General features: G+C 35.7%; 1 protein-coding gene across 1 annotated transcript in view; it reads left to right on the forward strand.

Annotated features, from left to right (window-relative positions):
* Positions 1-1,323: 1,323 nt before the first annotated feature.
* STK17B (serine/threonine kinase 17b) overlaps positions 1,324-22,051 on the forward strand; it is a 32,865-nt gene continuing 12,137 nt past the window's right edge. Inside the window, exons 1-3 of the mRNA XM_082629956.1 lie at positions 1,324-1,623; positions 11,552-11,717; positions 17,371-17,583. Coding sequence (XP_082486082.1) covers positions 11,596-11,717; positions 17,371-17,583 — 335 coding nt within the window. The 5' untranslated portion in view covers positions 1,324-1,623; positions 11,552-11,595. The remainder of the gene's footprint in view (positions 1,624-11,551; positions 11,718-17,370; positions 17,584-22,051) is intronic.

Genomic DNA, 22,051 nt, shown 5'->3' on the forward strand with positions numbered 1-22,051 from the left:
TGGCTATTGATCAAGTGTTGATACTCAGGAGGTCCAGAGTTAAACACACACGCGCGTGTGCACGGGCAAAACAGAAATCACTGCCATGCTGCGGTCGTGAGATTTCCGGAGGTTACTGGCTTCACTGCTGGTGCTGAGACTTCTAGGAACCACCCCTGTGTTCATCAAAGAAAAGATGGGGACAGTCTCACTGTTTGTGGATTCTTAGATAATAATAGCTGCAAAGTCCATTTCAGCATGCAGGGTTTTTTTTCCCCTCCATCTTAACTTGTCAGTCCAATTGTTAGCAACAAGAAAATAGATGGATGGAAGCAATACTCTCCAAGTGACAAGGTTTAGGGACTAGACACATCAAACTGGGATGAGTTAGTTAAGTAACAGCAAGGAGACGAGTAGATGACTGTGAGGCATTTTATGCACTTATTTTGGGAAGCATACAGTACGGAAGAGCAAATGGACGGCTTGATGGGAATTTGCTTGGCTTACTGGGATAGAACAAGAAAATCTCCTCTTTAAATGTTGACTGAGTGTTGAAGTCTTTTGAAAGAGAACGATTCCCCTCCCAATATATTTTCTCAATAGTGTTCTACAATTACTGTAAATATACTTTGCAACCAACCCTAGATTATATAGAACAGACAAAAAACCCGCAGTTGTGTCTTGCACAGGACTTTCAAATTTTTCATTCTCTCGAAGAGATAACAGATCCTGAGTAGCTTGCTGAGGAGCTTTCGTCTTTTCCCTTAGTACCCTATATGCAAAAACAGCAATTCATCTTATTTGGACTCTCTTTTCACTGCCTTCAACCATGCCTCAGAAGAACTCAGTTCGCTGGAGCGGACTTTAGCGGTGGGGCCCAAGTTCCATAAATCCCCCAGCGATGTTGATGCTTGCCGAGTTAGAGCAAACTGGACTCTCCACTGGCCGAGTGTGTTCAGGTGATAAGGAAGACGACCGGGAAGAGTCAGAAAACAGGCACAGAAGTTTGGGAATGAGTCAGAAGCAGCGACTAACTTTCCGTCTTCCCCAGTCTCAGATATTCACGCCTCGTGGACTGCCACTCTGAAGGCCGGGATGCACTAGGTCGGAGTTACAGCCCCGTGCGCAGTCAGGTTGGCGCCCTCCTCACTCCTTTCTCGCCGCAATTACGAGAGCGCGCCCCACCTGCTCTGCCGCTCCGCCCAGCTTCCGACCGCCGGGCGGCGGCCGCACCCCCTCACCACTGAGCCCCGCCTCGCAGCACGCGCCGCTGGCCGGCGCCCCGCCCTCTCCTCACGTGACAGCCCAGCCCTCCAGGCGCGCTCGGATTGGCTCTCGCGACCGAGGGGGTGGGTTCTAGCCTACAGCTCTGCCCCGCAACGCGGCTGCAGTTTTCAAACCTCAACTGTAACCTTCCGTCACCGTCTTCGCGGCCGTAGCCGGGAGCCACCTCACGGGGAGGTCAGGTCACAACTGTTGGCCGTTGTCCAGAAGAGTAAAAGTGGGTCCTGCCACGCTCGGAGCTACCTGGCACCTCACGGAGCTAGAGCTGGAGAACGCGTCTTGTCGTGCCCACCTGCGTGGGGCGGGACTGGAGCCCCCTTGGAGGGGGCAGCCTCGGGAGAACCTGCTGCTGCCTGAGCGGTCAGTGTCTTCCGCCTCGCGCATCCGCGGTCCTGCCGGGATTGGCGGGTGGACTCGGGGCTGCTACTCCAAACCCCTGAACCAGCCCCCTTTACCCGTGGAACAGAGACCCAGAACGTGGGAGGGGTTCCGAGGAGGGATCCAGGCGGCGTGGGCGGATCCGGGGTCCCCTCTGACCCCCGGCCTGGGGAAGATGGGCTCAGACACCGCCGCCCCCAGGTGGCCCGACTGCTCCGAATCCCTCTCCGCATTCCGGCTGGAGTCTTGCTTCCCTGGTTCCCTCGGGTTCGGCGCTGGGAGCGGCGGCTGGTCCTCCCAGTACCCTTCTCAGCCCGGGGAGCGCGCGCGCGCGTTTGTGTGTCTGTTTGTCTGACTGTGTGTGTGTGCGCGCCGTCGCCTGGCCGGCACGGACTCTCCCTGGGTCGTGTCCCGTGGGGGCCCCCTTCGCGACCGGCTCGATCGCGTCTCTTCCACGTCGCGTCAACGTGGTCCCTTCAGGTCCCTGCCGAGTTCACAGCTGTGGTGTAGGCACAGGACGTGTTCACATCTGGACTCAGGGACACGTCCTGCCCACAGCTGTCTTTCGTATGGAGAGAAGTTTGTGCTCATCTTATGGGGGATTTTCAGTTACTACTTGTGAACAGTTTTTTAAGGTCAGTGAATAGAGAAGTCGAGTTGCAGTTATTTCTGTGATTTCCAGCAATCTGGTTTTATTTTGACGCCATGTAAACCGCAAAGGGTACACGACCCATCCTCAAACTATACAACTACGTGACGGCTACGATTTTGACATTTACCCAGCTCTTTGTTTTAGTGTAGGGAAAAGCTCTTCATTTGAATTCCCTTAGAGGGGCAAGTAGAGACGAAGTTGAAAGAGACTTTATGGGCAGCTGGTAGCTGATGTTCGTTCTTCCTCTGTCTGTGATGGGACTAGAGGCCCTCCAACATCAATTTGCAAATTGAAATTAAGGAAGAGGAAACATTTTAAAGCCACATGCTGATCAGAATTCGATTATATTAGGTCTGTGTGTCACATTCACTGATTGTTTTGCCAACGTAATGTTTACATCCCTGGTACTGATGATAAGCAGTGATGTTTGATATGGTGTCACCCCTTTAGGTTCTCAAGCCTTTGAGAATGTGCCCTGAGACAGCATGGTCTACTGAGATGATTGGGCAAGTGGCAGCAAATGTAACTTGGCATTTTGAGCCCGAGAGCACAATTTTATTAAAGGAAAAGATGATAAACCTACTTTGTCATTGATTCACCATTTTATAGTTTTATAGTAAACTGTCCAGAAGTAGTTTTCAACAACTTCCAGAATGTTTGTTTTATAAATGTTAAACCACATACCCGTAAAATTGTGTGTTTTTGAAAAAGCTAGTCCATAGAAGCAGTGTCCTAGTTTAAAACCTCTCTTCTTCCCCTTTCATCCTCCTCTGAGCAGATGTTCAGTTTTTTAACGTTTTTCTTATATTTTAATAACTGAAGTTGTTAATAGCTGCTTTATTTTTGAGGTACATATCATGCATTTTACATCATTTTTCTGAATTATGGATCTGAAATTGAAGTGAAATGTATTTGCATGGCAATATATTCAAGTTTTAAAAGTAAGAATTGTGTTATTGAAGGCCTTTCATTTTTGTGTGTGGACAGAATGGTTGTAGTTTCTCTTGGGCTCATTGAATCGTGAATTACAATTTGGTTAAGATAGAATCAGTTTTTAGGAACGTTGGGACTTGACTAATTGATCACTGTGTCAGCATATTAATAGCAAAGCTGAAGAAGGTACGGACATTTTATGGCATGTTTCCAATTTTATCTTTAGACTTGCACTGACAGTGTTTTACTGGTGTTAAGTAAACATTTAAATATGTTGTAAAAGCTTTGTTTTTGAAGCTGTTTGATAATTGTAAGAGAGAATTTCCGTATCAAAATTTCCCTGTTTTTCTCTTAGAGACCTAATTTAAAACCCAGGAATCAAGGAAATCGATTGCTGACACTTTCACTTAATCCTAAAATTGTCTTACAGTTGCACGTATATTATATTGCAGTGCATATTTCCTGTAAAATAATTGGCAGCTAAGTAGGACAGTGTTTCTAGAGGTACTGCTTTTAAAGGATTTTGATTAATTTTTTTTTAAAGAATTCTTTGTGTTCTGTGGGTATTGATTGTGTCAAAGACATTAAGTCATTTATGTACTTACTTTCCACTTGTGAAAACTTTAAATTTTTTAGTTATTTTAATTTTCCACAATATTGATGACAAAATTCAATGATTTTTTTAAAGACTTTTTTTTTTAATGTGGACCATTTTTAAAGTGTTTATTGAATTTGTTACAATATTCCTTCTGTTTTACGTTTTTTGGGTTTTTGTTTTTTGGGCCACGAGGCATGTGGGATCTTAGCTCCCAGACTAGGGATCGAACCCACACCCCCTGCATATTGGAAGGCGAAGTCTTAACCACTGGACCACCCCTCAATGATTTTGTTTTTAAGTATTTTATATTCTATGATAGACTATTATCAAAGGACATTTCTTTGATAATAGACAAATAACAAATGTACTTAGGAATTAAGTCGCATATTTTTATATAAATATGTTGTGACAAATGTAATTTTCAAGACATACTTTGTTCATTTTTTATTTCTTTAATTTATCCTTTTTCCCCCAAATATATTTAACCTCGAACTTCAGTGCCACTTTAAACATCTAAACTAGTCAGTTTCTTTTAATATTTATATGCAATGTGTCGCTGCACCCTGGACCTTTTGCAACTTCTTCAAAAGAGGGAATAGTTATACTTGAAGCATTTAAAAATCTTAATATTAACAGTGAGATGATAGTTTCATCTGTAATCCGAGGATCATATTCTGTTTTGCATTGTAATACTTACTGAATAAACAGTACTTCAGAGATGCTGTAAGTAAACAGTGCTTTATTTTACAACAGAAACTTAATTTTCCATCTGATGAATGACAAGCACTGTATGTTTGTTGGCCCACTATATTTCCATTTTCAACATCTTTCCATCCTGGTCCATAATTATAGGGTTTAATTCTCCTTCTGAAGGTAGAAGAGACAGCACCTGGCCTTACCTGTCGTGGCACAGAATCAGGCCAGGGGTCATTACCTGGGACTTTAGCCCTTGGATAGTATATACTAGACTGGTTAGACTAGAGTCAGTTAGCTGGCTTCCTGTTATGATTTTCAAAGGATTAAATTCTTGAATTATGCTTTCTATTCAATCTTAATAGAACAAACAAACCTGTTAGTAGAATACATATAAGGAACAGTCTCTTCCTTGAAATTGAAAATCATCATCATCCCTTTCCCTACACAAATACCTTTGCTTCTGATCAATGACTAATTAAAAATGGATCCTTTTGCCACACTAGCAGAAAGTTCTTCCTTTATTTTGATGGATTCTAGATAAATAAATCTCCAGTTCCTCTGTTTCCTAGGGAAAACTTGGTAGCTATAAATGCTAATGTAGAAAGAAAAAGTTTTTTTCCCTCTCATCTTGTACCTTACTTTGCTTTCCATTGCCTTTCAAATTTACCTCATGAAGATCTTGATTTATCAGTCCTTGGCAGGACAAGTATCTCGATTTCCTGATTGAGGCAGCTCTTAAAACATTGATATTCTTAGCTGAAGTAGGTATTGTAACATGTGGCCCCCTAGTTTGGAAAGATAGGTAAATACAAAATAAATGGCCCGTTGGTATTATATTACAATATATGATATTATAATTTTATCCATGTTTCCAGACTATGGCTATCCTGTTTAGAACTGAAGTTCTGTGATAGCAATTTAAAATATTTCTTATTTTATTTAGCTAAATACTGAATTAAGCAGAGATTAGCTGCACTTGAAGCTCCAATATGATAATTTCAAGATGGATCTCAAGTTCTGCTAAACCCTTGAAGATATGAGATGTACCTAAAAATTCTTCTTGCTATATTTCATAATTCTTAACAATTCAGTTCATCAGACATTTTAAAAAAATTCCTACCAGGTGCCAGACACCATGCTGGGAGTTTAGGCATGAAAGCAAATGGTTGCAACCCTTCAGACACTAAATATAATTGCAGTCTAACATGTTACATGTTGAGGTAAAGAGGTATGTCAAGGTTCCTCCTATTTGGAGCATAAAGGACAGGCATTAAAGGCAACCTGTGGGTTTTAGGCAAAGCTTCCTGGGGGGAGATGACATTCTTTGTTGAGGCAAGAAGGATGCATACGAAGAGTTTTTGCATTTAAAGAAAGGTAGAAAGGATGTTCATACAGAAGAGTATACGAGAGATGTGGAGGCAAAAGATGAGCTACAAGTGTGGCAGGAAATGAAGCTGGTGTGTACCTGGCCTCAAAGGCTTTGTGTGCATGCTATAAGGACTTGAACTTGTAGGTACTGGGAAGGTAATGCAAGGATCAAAGCAGATAATTTAATTCTCTAGATGTTTTTATTTAGTGTTATATGATGTATTCTAGTGTTATATGATGTATTCTAGTCTATTCATTTTTATATGATAACTTTGAAATGAATATCGTGATGAATATTTTTAAATAGAGCTATTTAGAGGTTTATAGGGACTGTTTATCTTACTTTTTTTTTTTTTTTTTTGCGGTACGCGGGCCTCTCACTGTTGTGGCCTCTCCCGTTGCGGAGCACAGGCTCCGGATGCGCAGGCTCAGCGGCCATGGCTCACGGGCCCAGCCGCTCCGCGGCATATGGGATCCTCCCAGACCGGGGCACGAACCCGTATCCCCTGCATCGGCAGGCGGACTCTCAACCACTGCGCCACCAGGGAGGCCCTATCTTACTTTTGATCACATCACATTTGCTTTCTCCCTTCAAGTAAATTAAGGCCCAGATCAAGCCTAACATTTCCTTTTTTCCTTCCTTCACTGATCCATATCTGAATTCTTATTGTGATTATTGTAAAGGGAGTTAATGAAAAAAAACTTGGCAAATAAACTTGAGACGCCATTTTTCCTAGTATTGATAGTACTGTGTAATTGGAAGCTTAATTGTATCTTGCCTTCTTCTATTATCCTGATTTTAGTGCCTGATTGTGTCTATGATTGTGTACCTACTCATGTGTGCGCACACACACACACAAGTTTACGTACTAAGTCCCTTGAGATTTTTTATTAGTATAGCCTAATAGTGTTATGAGATGAATTTCAAATGGAGTGAGACCTATTGGTAATTTAGAATCAGTTATAGGTCTGTGAATTATGGTAGAAAAGAAGAAAAGGTCTGTGATTGTTGGAGTTAAAGAGGATTCAGTGGGAAATTTAGGAAGATGCAAGGAAAGACAGCTGATTGATAACCTTCTTGTGCCCAAGGATTAAATCTTATATGAAGGGCAACAAGCTGTTTGTGGAGGGATTGGTGGACAAAGGTGACATTCTTGCTCCACTATATGCAAAATTGGCCAAAGGAGAGGAAATGGAAAAAATATCTAGACTGTGGCAACTGGTGCAAGTGCAGTAAATAGAAAGAAGCTACACTTAAGGGATGCTATATGGATCCCTAAGGCAGTTTGTAGTATAGGTATATTTGCAATAAGTAGATAAGCTTAAAGTTCAACCTTCAGAAATGTACTTTTCCTTTTTTCTGAGACATGGCTTGTGTTTCCAGCATATTCAGAGACAGAGTAAAATATATCACAATTCAGAAAATGATTTTTATACTAACATGTATTTTAAAAACTGCTGATTACCCAATGCTGTTTTCAGCTGCATTTATAATCATACAAATATACAAATACCATGGTCCATTCATCCATTATGATGACCAACAGTACATGTGAGGGGAGGAAAATTTGTTAGATAAAAAATTAAACACAAGCCAATGTCTAGTATTAGGAAATGCTATTAAGTAGCTTGATTAATAGGCCCTGTTTGTATTATCACTATTTATTTCAATCCTTTTTTTAAAAAAGGTAAGTTTTTTTTCCTTCTAATATAACTGAATAGGTATTTCAAAACTTAATATCTATTAGTATTATATTTTGGATATCACATTTTGGATTTTTTTTTGGAGGGATCCTGGGATGAATCTGGATTTTCACCAAGTGATATAATAAAGGCATATGTCTTAAGGTTACAAATTATTATTCATTATATAGAATTATAACTATAACATTAATTCAGAATTTATGAAATTGTTCTTTCTATGCAGTATTAAACAAGGTATTAATTCTTGCTTAGTATTTACTCTAAATGCTTATATGGTCTTTGCATAAGAACAGACCTGTTATTTGGATAATGAATACCATATGCTCTAAATAAATGCAGAGAAAACGTTGAGGCCTTAAAAAACCTGAGCAATAATGGCTCATGAACTTCCAGCCAAGTAACACTTAATGTGTAAAGAGATATGTTTTGCTGTTAAAAATGGGTAAGTTGGGGCTTCCCTGGTGGCGCAGTGGTTGAGAGTCCGCCTGCCGATGCAGGGGACGCGGGTTCGTGCCCCTGTCCGGGAGGATCCCACATGCCGCGGAGCGGCTGGGCCCGTGAGCCATGGCCGCTGGGCCTGCGCGTCCAGAGCCTGTGCTCCGCAACGGGAGAGGCCACAACAGTGAGAGGCCCGCGTAATGCAAAAAAAATAAAAAAATAAAAAAAAATAAAATAAAAATGGGTAAGTTTCTGCGTTTAGAGTCTAGTCATATATATTCAAAGCCATCGTTTTTGCCCAAAGGCATTTATTAGTTTTCGTCTATACCTGCTTGGTGTAGATAACTTAAACACAGGAAAGTATAAATACTGCCATAATCTCACCACCCAAAGATAACCACTGTTAATATGTTGCCATAGTTTTCTAGTATTTTCCTCTATTTGCTTTTATATTTAACAAAATTATGTAACATATATCAAAAATTATATATAACAAATACATATACTTTATATGACAAAATTATCATACTGTATGTAAAATTTTGTCTTCCTTTTTTCATTTAGTATTATATGAGTTAAAAATATTCTTTGAAAACACAATTTTTATTAGGTATATAATATCCTATTATTTAGGTATATTTAGCCATTTCTCTATTGTTGGACTTTGGGATTCATTCATTCTACAGGCTTTTTATTTTTTTAACTATTATAAATCATGCTTCATTAAACATATCTTTGACTATACCTAAGATCCATATTGATTCTTTTGAAACTTGAGAACAGAAAATAATTATTTATAAAATATATCTCCATTCTACTAGATTCGTATGAGTAGATCACTTTTTAGCTGATATATTACAGCATGAGATAAACATCTTAGATTCTAGAATCTAGATGAGGTGAACATCTTAGAATCAAGAGCCTGTACTCTCTCTATATGAGTGAATTTGACATGTTCTTGTGCTGTTTCCTAAGGCCTGATTTAGAACCATGTTGGGAATGTAGCCCAATTTGTATCTATAATACAGGTATATCCCTTCTTTCTATATATATGCTAATAACATAAATGTGGTCATAAGCATGCAAATTCATAGACTTAAATTTAGGGGAAAAAATCTTAAAAGTCCAAAGATGACCTGAAGAAAAAAAGGTTGAGCATAGGGGCTTCCCTGGTGGCACAGTGGTTGAGAGTCCGCCTGCCGATGCAGGGGACACGGGTTCATGCCCTGGTCCGGGAAGATCCCACATGCCATGGAGCGGTTGGGCCCGTGAGCCATGGCCCCTGAGCCTGCGCGTCTGGAGCCTGTGCTCCGCAGCGGGAGAGGCCACAACAGTGAGAGGCCCGTGTACCGCAAAAAAAAAAAAAAGGTTGAGCATAGAAATTGGTAATCGTATTGATTTTTCAGAGAAGAATATATGACCAATGAAACTGAGCACCATCAGAACTAAAAATATACAAATAGTTCATCAAAACAGAATAAAAAGACAGAATTTAAGAGTTGAGTTTAAGCTAACTTAGGGTGAGAGTTTTGTATATGGAAATATAGGGTACAGCTATTCAACAATGGCAGAGGACTGTGTGGAGAGTATCTTTCAGTAGAATATTAACAGTGTTTATTTATTGAACAATCATGATGTACTTTCATAACTAGCACTGTACCAGTGTGATTCTACATGAGTTCATCATATTTTAATTTTTAATATTTAGAGCACTGCAAGATACATTCTATAATTCATCCATACTTTTGGGGCAGCAGAATTGAAGCTGTCCTCACTAGTCATCAGAGAAATGCAAACTAAACCACAAAACTGTCTGAATGGGGCAAATGTTGGCAAGGAGATGATAAGCTCTCCTACCCAGTGCTAGTGGGATGGAAAGAAGGGACCGACTCTGTGTGTATGTTGCCTTATTTACTTTTAATTTAAACAAAATATGGCAAAGTAATAAGATTGAAAACCCCAAGTGTTTGTTGTATTTGTATCCCTTCCTACACATTTGAAATATTTCTTTCTTTCTTTTTTAAAGTCGCTGTATTATTTTGCTAGGCTGCCACAACAAAGTACTGTACATTGGGTGACTTAAGCAATAGTAATTTATTTTCTTACAACTCTGGAGAGTAGAATTTTGGGATCAAGGTGTCAGCAGGGCTGGTTTCTTATGGATGGGCTTCTCCCTATGTTTTCACATGATCTTCCCTGTACGTGTTTCTGTATCCTAATCTCATTTTTTTCATAAGGCCACCTGTCCTCTTGGATTAGGGCACACCCTAATGACCTCATTTTAATTTAATTACCCTTTCTCCAAATACAGTCACTTTCTGAGGTACTAGGGGGTTAGGACTTCAACATATGAATTTTGAGGGAAGGGACATAACTCACCCCATAACGTTAGCAAAGTTAAATGTCTCATAGCTGGTGTGATAGATAAATGGGATTCAGACCCAGATGTGATTCAGTCCAAATGTTATTTTCAGAATTCTACACTGCTACTTTTGGAATACTAGAGATGTACCTCAAAGCTAGTTAGGGCTTTGTTTTTTCAAAGGCCACAGAAACTGAAAACACTCTCCTCTGATCATACTGCGTACTTGCTAAGTTGAATATAGATGGCATTTGAATTTAGGAAGATAAAGAACAGAACATGTCAAGTAGGAAATAAGGGGAGGAAAAATGTGTCAGAGAAGGAACAGAAGCTTAGGGGGTTCTTATAAGAGGGTGCTAGCAGAATAATACTGGATTTCTTATTAGATAGGCATAGCAGAAAAGTCAAGCATATCTTAAAATATATAGTCAGCTGTTATTATATGAATTCAATTAATATGAAATAGTAGTTTTAATGTTAAAACTGAATACTCATAAATATCATAAAGTTCCAGATAAATATGAGCTTCAGTTACAGATTAGAACTCTAGAATAAGGCTTTATGTGTGGTCACTCACTCATCCAACAAAATTATAGAGCTCTTCATGCATAGCAGGCTCTGTGCTATGTTCTGCCTCTGAGGCCTATGAAACAAGTCCATTTCTTGTAGTCATTCACATGTCAGTAACATAACTCACAACATGTGATTTTACCGTCAAATTTGTTTGGCCATGTGAAATTAAATTTAAAATGAATAATCATTACTGTGCTGTGTTAAATTATCTTGCTATGTGAAGATATAACTAAAGAATGAGAGTTTAAAAATGAAATTGAATGATTTTATTATAATTTTATTTTAACCGTTTTTTTAAAAATTTGGGAGGTCTTACAGGATTTTTCAGTAGTTTTATTCTGAAATGAAGTCAGTAACTTAGTTCAAGTACCATAGAGGTGATACTAGTTTATGTGTATGCTTTTTGTTTTTCTTCCTTCTGGGTAGACTATGCTCTTAAATCTTCTTTCTTTTTTTTTTTTTTGGTTGTATCTTATAGCTATATTTGGAGCTGTACAATATAACGCACATCCTATCTGAGATAACATCTTTTTTTTTTCTTAAATGCATTTAAGTTATATCCTGCATCTTCTCTTTTTTTAAATAGGTAAAAATAAGTGACTGAAGAAGCCTACCTGAGAGTTATCTAACATGTCGAGGAGAAGATTTGAGTGTCGAAGTATTTCGGGCTTGCTAACTACAACTCCTCAAACTCCAATTAAAATGGAAAACTTTAATAGTTTTTATACACTTACATCCAAAGAGCTAGGAAGGTAAGGAAACTTTTGATGTGTATGTGTTTAAATTCACATTTAGGATTTCTGTGTCTATACTTTCATAAAACTCACTTGATTATTATTTTGCAGTGATTAGAAAGAAAAGTCCTCATCTCTGCTGATGTTATACAGGGTTTATTCTTAACTGACTTGGAAATCAAATCCATGGAGGGTTAGTGAGCATATATGATACATCCCACCTCGCTTCAGAGCCCATGGTAGGAAGTCAGGATTCTTACTTGAGGCTGTGCATGGGAAGAGGCAGCTTAGCACAGTGGACTGCCACGTCCAAGTTTGGGCTCTGCCATTTACTATTTAACCTCAATTAAATTACTGTACCTCTTGGTTCTGTAGTTACCTCATCTGAGAACCAGGGATGAAGATAATTGTTATCTATTTTATATGGCTGTTGTGTGGATTAAACTAGTTAATATTTGTAAAGTATTTAGTAGAATGCTGTAGAAGTTTTTGTTGAATAAAAAAATTTTTAATTCTTAGGATATTGTGCTGGGCTAAAAAAAATAAATATGGAAATTCTCCTCTTTTCTAAACAAAATGAATTAACTCATATTAGATAGTATAATTCTGTATGACAAACAATGCATGTACTGTAAGTAAAACCTGTATTTACACTGATACTAATCTGTTTTGGTTTAACGAAGGTATAAATTCCTTAAGACTAAGGAGTGGGGCTTCCCTGGTGGCGCAGTGGTTGGGGGGGTCTGCCTGCCAATGCAGGGGACGCAAGTCCGAGCCCTGGTCTGGGAAGATCCCACATGCCGCGGAGCAACTAGCCCCGTGAGCCACAATTACTGAGCCTGCGCGTCTGGAGCCTGTGCTCCGCAACAAGAGAGGCCGCGATAGTGAGAGGCCCGCGCACCGCGATGAGGAGTGGCCCCCACTTGCCGCAACTAGAGAAAACCCTCGCACAGAAACGAAGAGCCAACATAGCCATAAATAAATAAATAAAATAAAATGAAATTAAAAAAAAAGACTAAGGAGTGAACTGAGATTATGAGACCATTTAGCGCTACCATTTTAATATATATGAAAGTTACAAAAGATATACCAAATAATTTGTCATATATTCAGCATTTTGAGCTTTAAATTAAAAACACTTAACAAAGGGTGGTAAGATGGTGATCATTTTCTGTCTTCAGTTTGATTTTTACATTAAAATGGTAAAAGTCCGTGTTTGTATTGATAGATGCACAGTAAAAGTGTGAATGATTTTTTATCTTTGAAAATCTCAATGTGAAAACAAAAATTGACTGAACCATGGCAAGTAATTCTATTCTTGGTGGTCTTTTATGTCAAGGATAAAGGCTAGTCCTGGCTTTTTCGCTTGTCAGATATTGGATGCAGTCTTTCTTTTGCAGAATAGGGTGATAATATCTACCTCATCAGACTAAGAACTAAATGTGAAAGCATATTTCAGTATTCCTGTCGTATTTTTTAATTTTGTGTGCAAAATATTTGAGTCTTCTAATGGTTTATTTTTTTATAAAATATAGTTTCAAAACCCTTTCAGAATGTTTTCAAGAAATAGTTTGGTTCTAAATCTATATTATTTCTCTTTGCATTCTACAGGAAAGAGTAAGTGTTCTTTTAGTTGTATCTCACTATTCATTAAATAGTCATAGAATCTTTACATTGGAAGGACTTAAGTGGTCAGTGGCCTTCTAATGTAATTTTTTAATGCAGTGCAGCAGTCTTTTCTAAAAATTTCCTGGCAAGTTTTTTACCCAGCCTCAATTTGAATGCTTCATGATATAGAACACACTACCTCAGAATGGTCTGTTCCATTTTCTGGGCACCTCTTAGGCACAGAATTCTGTTTTCTATTCTGCTAACCTCTACCCACTATACATAGTTCTCCTTTTGTAGCTGCATATAATGTCCATGTAAAAACCCTTCAGAGATTTGAATATAGCAAAATGTTGCCAGTTTCCTTAAATGGTCATCTTATGACCTGATTTTCAGACAGCCTTCCTTGATCCAGTTATCCTCTTCTGGATCACTTTGTACTTTTTTCATCATCAGTTTTAAAATGAGAAAGTCTAGAATGGACACAGTATTGTCAATATCTTATCATCTAGAATACAACAAAACTTTATTGAGATAGCCTGTGTCAGAGCTAGAAAGACTAATTTTTTTTCTTTGAGGGTTTTGGAGAACTTAAACTTTGAGAACAATATTAATAACTTAAACTTTGAGAACAATATTAATAATTCTAAGTTGTTTTGTAAATGGGGTGCCATCATAAATCACGGTCATAAACTTGACTCAGTATACAACATTTTAGAGCGAAAATTCATGGTAGAATCTGGTGAAAACCAATTCAGATGGCTAATATTTCATCTTCTAATACCTTCATGAAAGAGACCTAACTTTTTTCTTTTAATTGATATGGGCTAATGAGTTACATGGTAAATATTGATGTGTCTAATTAGTAAACCTTGATAAATTGGAAATCATGCCCTTTCATCTGCCATGAACTTGCTTTAAATTCTTTCAGTATTTTACCAATTTTGATATTATCCCATACTTTTGCAAAGTGAAAATTAGTATCATAATCTTGTTTCCTCTGAGGCTCGTACATTTTGAAGCATACAAACATAATTCTAGCATGTGGTGATTATAAAATTATCTTTATAAATCGTTTTTTAAATTAATTTTAAGATGTTAGTGTTTTAGAATTTATTTTTCTTCAGCAAATTAGAAGAAAATATGTAAAAGTTAACAGTTCATTTTTGATTGTTCTCAAAAAACTTTGCATTGTTCCTGTTTTTTAACATGTTGGGTAAGTTTTTTCCACCCCTCCCCCAACTGAATCAAGGTTTCATAGGACTTCTTGTGGTTAGAAGGGTGAGGCAGATGCAAAAATAAACGTCAGCTTCCTTTGTGGCTTACCCTCCCCGTCCTTTCACATTTTATTGTCTATTCTAGAATGTAGGAGGGTAACTAACAAGGCATTTTAGCTGCTGGGAAATCTAGACAGCCTTGCCTTTTTAGGGTATGAATTAAGTGCTATTGTTAAGGGTTTTAAATTTTCTTAAATGTTTCTGTTAAATTTGAAATAGGAACATTATGTATTAAATATTATTTTTGATACTTCTAAATGACAATTAGCATTTTAGAATGGAAAATGAATACTTGCTTTTTTTCCCTAAGTCATCTGATAATTATGGTAAAAATGTTTACCTTATTTAACAGTACATAAATGAATATGTAAAATTTTATTTAAGTCTCAAATAAGCTTTAAAAATGTAAATGCTTTAAGTACAGTATACAAAGTAGCACAATGTATGGTACTATAGTAGGTTCATAACTCTTGCATTCATTCAACAGATATTCAGTTCCTATTATGTGTTAGTTAGCGAAGTGTAGATTTTATAATTACTGTAGTAATTAGGACAGATAGGGTTTCTGCCCTCATGGAGCTTTTACTTAGTGGTGAACATTGGCAAATTATTAGCAATATCATTTGGTCATCTTTGCTTTGCATTAATGAGTACTATACTTGTAAGCCTCATAAGAATACCTGAAACAATTAGGTAAAAGTGTTATTATTTAATTTTGCTCTTTGTTCCTGAGAAAATTCTGGCTTATAGATATAATTGTAAAATTACAGCAGAACTTGTCACAATTGGTACTATAAACTTTTTCAGATGGACAGATTTCTTGGCTAAACGGTTTGTTTCCTAAAGTTTTACAAGGTGAATTTCTTCATAAAACTCAAAGTTTCCTTCTTGTTTTAGACAGATTTTCACTTCTAAATCTAAGAGTTGGCAAAAGTGAATTTACCTCTTTAAAAAAAAACTATCTTAAAGGGAGGAATTGTTTTGTAATGGTCAGAACAGAAAGCTAGGATTTCACATTCCACAATTTAAGTTGTGGTACTCCATTTCCATATATGACCTTTCATGAGTCATTTACTCTTAGTTTGACTCAGTTTATCCAGCATAAAATCTATAAAACATGGGCAGTTTGAGTATAAAACAAAGGGACTGATTAACTTTTTTTGTGTGCTCATTAAAATGCATTGATTTGTATTCCTTTTGTATATAGTAAGAAAATATAATTTAAATTAAACATTCTCATAAAGCAGAAACTAATACACCATTGTAAAGCAATTATACTCCAATAAAGATGTTTAAAAAATAAATAAATAAATAAAATAATAATAAATTAAGCATTCTCAAATCTTAAATGAAAAGTTCTATCAAAAAATCAAGTTTGTGCATGCAAATTTTCTGAGTTGATATTTATTTTGATAAATGTAAAAGAATCAAATTATAGCTTGGCCACTTTCTTAAAAATATAGTTTTTTGCATTAGTAACTATACCTTCTCAGGTTGGTTTCCAGTGCTTTTCACTGGCACCAATTTTGAGGAAATTTGGGATATAAACAGTAGGGATCTTTGTCATCCTGCTGCTTGAGAATAGCAAGTAAAAATACAGTCAAGCAATTTATTCTGTCCCTGACTCCCACCCCAAATCCCAAGTGTATTAAAGATAGGTTTTTATTTATACCTGATTTGTTAGTATCCAGTGAGTCATTTGAGCCTTAGGATAGAAGGTGTTAATTTTGGATCCCCTGGACCAGGCTTAGGAAGTTTATGGATGGTCTTTGAAATCTGGAAACCGTCTGTAATTATATGTAAAACTTTCTATATAAGGGCATGTGTACATTTTTCTGGGTAGGCAGTCAATAGCTTTTATTAGTTTCTTAAAATAGTCTGACTCAAAGTAGCTTAGGTCTTTGAGAAACTAAAATTTGGGCGACTATAGGCTTAGAATACATAATTTGCCAGTCTTTTAAAGTTTTGGCTGAAATGTTGAGCACTGTTATTGGAGAGAGCTAAAACGCGTTTATTCCTAAAATGATAAACATGACCTTAATGGTGTGTTTGTACGTAGCTACTGATAACAATGAATTTTCTTGCTTGATCATGAAATGTCTTTGGATACTCTCCGTAAGACGTATATACCTTTGGTATCTGTTACAAGCTTCATGGTACTGAGCAATACTAAGAGATACTCTGGTAGAACAATTGACAAATTGTGATAGAAAGCTTCAAAGCTTGTTAAAAATGATGTTGAAAGGCAAAATGATTACACTAATAAAAGTAAATAAGTCAAATACCCATTTTTGCATTTAATTTTTTTCATTTGAAGGAAAGCTAAAATTTTTCATAGAGGGTTAATGTGAAACTCTTGGTCTTTGAAAATAGACCAAGATACATATCTTCTCTGGAGTCTGCCAAACAGAATAATATTTACTATGTAGGATTGTTGTGATACTTAAACACAATAATTTATATCAAGAGTATGGCATGGAGTTGGTAGGCAAATTAGATCTCCCCCTATAATGGTAATGTATCATATTAATGATATGATAGTAAAGGATAACTGTAATTGTCTTATCTTGTTATTACATTTGCCATTTATATTTTCATGTGATAGTACTGTAAATTTTATAAAAATACATGCAGTAGTTGATTAGGTTAAGAGAACAAAGATAAATTCCTGATGACATGAATATTTGAAAAGATTGACAGAGTTGGAGGTATAACAGTATCTGTGTTATACTAATATTATTCTCTATGGAAAAGTTAAAATGGATTGTCCTCACTTTTGCCCCCAGAGGAAAATTTGCTGTGGTTAGACAATGTATATCAAAATCTACTGGTCAAGAATATGCTGCAAAATTTCTGAAAAAGAGAAGAAGAGGACAGGATTGTCGAGCAGAGATTCTACATGAGATTGCAGTACTTGAATTGGCAAAGTCCTGTCCCCATGTAATTAATCTTCATGAAGTCTATGAAAATACAAGCGAAATCATTTTGATATTGGAACAGTAAGTATACATTTTTAAAAATTGAAGTAAATTTATAGTACCTATTTTAATTGTTGGATAAGGTTGCTTGAAATGTCAAGAACAACAATGATAAAAGTAAGACAAGAACTTGTAAAGATTCCTGTTGATAAAATATTAGAGGAACATAGTGTATATTTATATGTTTTCACAAAATTTAATGTGCAGCGTCACACACATACCCAAAAACTAATTAAACAGCATTCAATAAACAAATGACAATACCGTATTTGCAGAATGTGGTGAAATGAGTATACTTTCATTGCTAATGGCACAGAAAATTGATGAGGTTTTCTGCAAAACAATCTGGTGGGCAAATAGGATTGAAATAATTTTTATATTCAGTTATTTGAAAAGCACATCCAAGGAAGTGACCCAAGGAGAATAAAAAGGTAAACTTGCATGAATGAAAGGTAAACCACATAGTTTGTTAAAAAAAACACATGTATTTAGTATGTGTGCAAAACACTATGTTAGGAATTATAGCAATAAGAATAATATATATTCTTATTGCTATTATTTCTTATAGCAATAAGAAAAAATATATATCTCGTCCCACAAGTCAGTGAAAAGTTGAAAACACCTAGATTTCAATAATTTGTCAAGTCGGGATAGGATATGGTTAAACTAACTGGCTTGTTAACCAATATGTTGACATGTTACTCTAAAACAGTGTTGTTATTGATGTGTTACTCTAAAATGTGACAGTCTGACACATTTATTATAATTATGTAAAATGTGTATCTGAACATCTGCAACAATTAGAAGAGACCAGCTAAGTTTATGTTTAGTGTACTTTAGGTTCTGATAGTTTATTACAAAATAGTTTTTATAAAAAAAACTAAAGAGATGTGTTTTAGCAAAAAAAAATATATAAATATAGTAATTCTTTTTAGTAGCTAACCTGCATTATTGTCTTTTTGAATTTAAAAGTATATTAGTCAAATTTTAGGGTTCAGTTATTTTAAGGGATGAATAGGTTCGCTTATATATTTATTTAAAATCTAAATATTTTTGTACCAGGAAAGATGATTGCCTAGAGTGAACTTGTAAATGAAAATGCTTATTTTGCAAAATGCTAAACCTACAAGTAGTTTGCTTAAGAATGAATAGTATGTATATCTCCCAGAACAGCAGCATACCACTTACAGTATATTATAGTACCTTCAAAATAAATTAGAATTGCGGAGAAGACCGGGATTCTACCAATAGGATTTCATTTTCATACATTTTTGGTTTACTTTTGTCAAATTCTTAAGCTGACCTTTAAAAAGTTATCTACTTGCATGACATCTGCATGTTTGAAGTATGTGAACAGTAGCTAATATTTTTCAAAAACAGTAATTAATGGAATACTAGGTTTGGAGAGTGAGTATCAATGGGAGCATTGACCACTTTCATAAAATCCTCTCTTGGGGGTGCTCATCCTAATAGCAACAACAAAATACATCAAAAAGTTTTAACACATTTTATGGATGGACCTTGTTCATACTCTGAAAATTAATTCAGATACCGTACCCAGTAAACTGAGTTCTGTAAGGGCTGAACTGTATCTCGTGGCTGAAATGTAGCAAGCAATCAGTAAATGTGAGTGGATAAATATATTTAATTTCTTACCAGAGCAACTAGGACCTATTAAAATGTATTACTATGCCTATCACTTTTGAGGTGGCATTGTCACATCACACAATCTCAACCAAAGGTAAAAATGTGTTGGGCAGGTTTAGCTATGTAAAATAAGATGGCATAATTTTTTATGTGGTAAAAATAAAATAGTGGAGTCCTTTACTCTAATTACTGTTGCCAGTTTGATATTCTCTTCAAACTATCCTGCATACTCATTTTTCTTCCCTGACTTTTTTATTTGAGAAAATTTTAAATCTACAGAGATGTTGAAAGACTAGTACAATTAACACTCTTATAATCTTTAGCTTGATTCACCGAATGTTGGCATTTTGCCATATTTGCCAAACTATTTGAAAGTTGTAGGTATCATGGTATTTCTTCTTCACTTGCCAGAGTATTTATTCTGAAGAATAATGGCATTCTTCTACATAACAAATACCAGTATCAAAACTAAGAAAGTTAATATTAATCCGGTACTATCACCAAATATATAGTTCATATTTAAATTTTTTGGCTTATCCCTGAAATGTCTTATGGGCCTATTTTTTTTTAATTCCAGTACAAGAGCCAATCAAGATTTATACATTATATTTGATTGCTAAACTTCTTTAGTCAGTTTATTTTTCCTGACATTGTCTTTTTGGGGGGAAATCTGTATCTGTTTTCACATGAAGTATTCTACATCCTGGATTCATGTGTTTGTTTTCTCATAACTAGATTTAGGTTAAATATTTTTGGCAAGGGGACATTGTGGATGATCATGTGTATTTCTTATTGTAAAACATGAGGTGGCAATTACATTCGGATTGTTCCATTATTGGTTTTTCTAATTAGAACATGGCTAAGGTGGAGTCTGCCAGCCCTCCACATTGTAAGGAACATGTTCCCCTTTATAGTTAATAAGTAACCTATGTGGTAATATTTTAAGACTATGAATATTCTGTTCTTTAACAACTTTTTAATCTAGTGATTTCGGTAACCATTGATGCTATTCGTTTGAATTATTATAAAAGTATACTACAAAGTCTTATTGTCATTCCTATCCTTTCCACTCTCTTCCCACTCAACCTTATAGGTAACAATATTTATTAGTTTCTGGCTCATTCTTTATGTGCTTCTTCTTGCAAATATAGGCAAATTTGTATATATGTATATTTCCCTTTCTTTCTTACAGAAAAAATAGCATATTATATATGCCTTTTTGTGCCTTGCTTTTTTTTCAAATAACATTATATCCTGGAAATCATTTCATATTTATAGTTCATAAGCATCTTTCTTAATATTATTATTATTATTATTGCTATTTTTTAAATGCCTGTATAGTTCTCCACTGTATGGTGTACCATTTGTTCAGTCTTCTTTGGATGGCCATCATTTGTGGAGGTATAGTTTTAGTGTAAATTCCTATAAATGTGATTGCAAGGTCCGGGAGTAAATGCATATGTGCTTGTATTAGATGTTGTCAAATTTCTCTTTATATGGATGGTACAGAATTACTTTAAAAAGGTACTATTTGTTAATTATGTGACTCTAACTTAAACCTTCTTTTGGAACTATTAAGCTATGGGTTCTGATAGCTCTGTTTTATTTTTGCTTCTGTGTTTTGTTTTGCCTTCACTTAACCTAAACCAATTGTTTGAACCAAATTAACTTGTTTACTTTTGTGAATTAAACTTAACTTCTTGCAGTCAATGTAACAGTTTTTAACAATTACTAAATCTTTTATTTTTATCTTAATACTTAGTCCACAGGAAAGTATTTCATTACCAGTTATAAAGTCTAAATTATTTTTTAGCCCTTTCTTTAACTATTTGAGAAGTCTTATAAATACTATTCTGGTGTTAGTATTAGATCTCTTTATAAATTGGGGGAAATTTTTGAGGATAGTTGAGTACAACCATCTCCACTCTCCGTGAGGCAACAACTTTTCTATAACAAGTGTTTTAAAAGCATTTTTGGATAATTAAATAAAATATACACAAAGTTTTTTTTTTAAACTTCTGGAAAGAAGGTGTTATCTAATTGGGCACATTAAGTTTTTAATGCTGAGTTTTGAGCTAACTAAAATTGATTATAAAGAATATGTATAATCTTTAGAAAATATGGGACAAGAACTTTGTCCTAGATATAGCAAAGTTCGATAGGGGAAATTGGTTAGGATAAATATAAGTTTATCAAGTCAACTCTATGAAATTATATGGAAGAGAAATAATAATTTCTTTCCATGAAGAAATTACCAGCTTATGTTGCCTATTAAATATCTTTAAGTAAATATTATAGACCCAGTAGAAAATGATGAGGACCATAGCAAAACATTTCAACAATAATATATGTTGGGCATTTACTATATGGCAGGCACCATGCTAAGCACTTTATCTATATTTTCATTTGATTTTTAAAATAATCCTCCAAAAAGGGAGATTGGTATTTACTTCACATATTCTAATTTAGAGACAGGAAATACTCTGGCTGGTTTCTTTCCATTCTGAAATTCCATGGGTTTTGTTTCCCCTCATTAGTATTGGAATATAATGTTGAAAGATACTCAATATAAAAAATTTAAAACTATTTCATTTTGATCACTAAAAATAAATACTTAATTTAAAAATCTTTACTATGATTTCCAAAGCTATATGAATAGATTTGTAGTTTATGGATGAGGGAGATACTGCTTTGTTTTACTGAAAATCTTGGCTCTCTAGTACCCAGGGAAATTTATTATTTTGGATAGTAAAATATTCTGATTTTAATCTTTTACATGTTAACTTTATTGTGTTACGGGAGTTCTTCTAAAGGATAATTCTCTACTTCCCTACTAATATCT

The sequence above is a fragment of the Mesoplodon mirus genome, assembly GCF_964341445.2.
Source record: "Mesoplodon mirus genome assembly, chromosome: 8".
NCBI lineage: Eukaryota > Metazoa > Chordata > Mammalia > Artiodactyla > Ziphiidae > Mesoplodon > Mesoplodon mirus.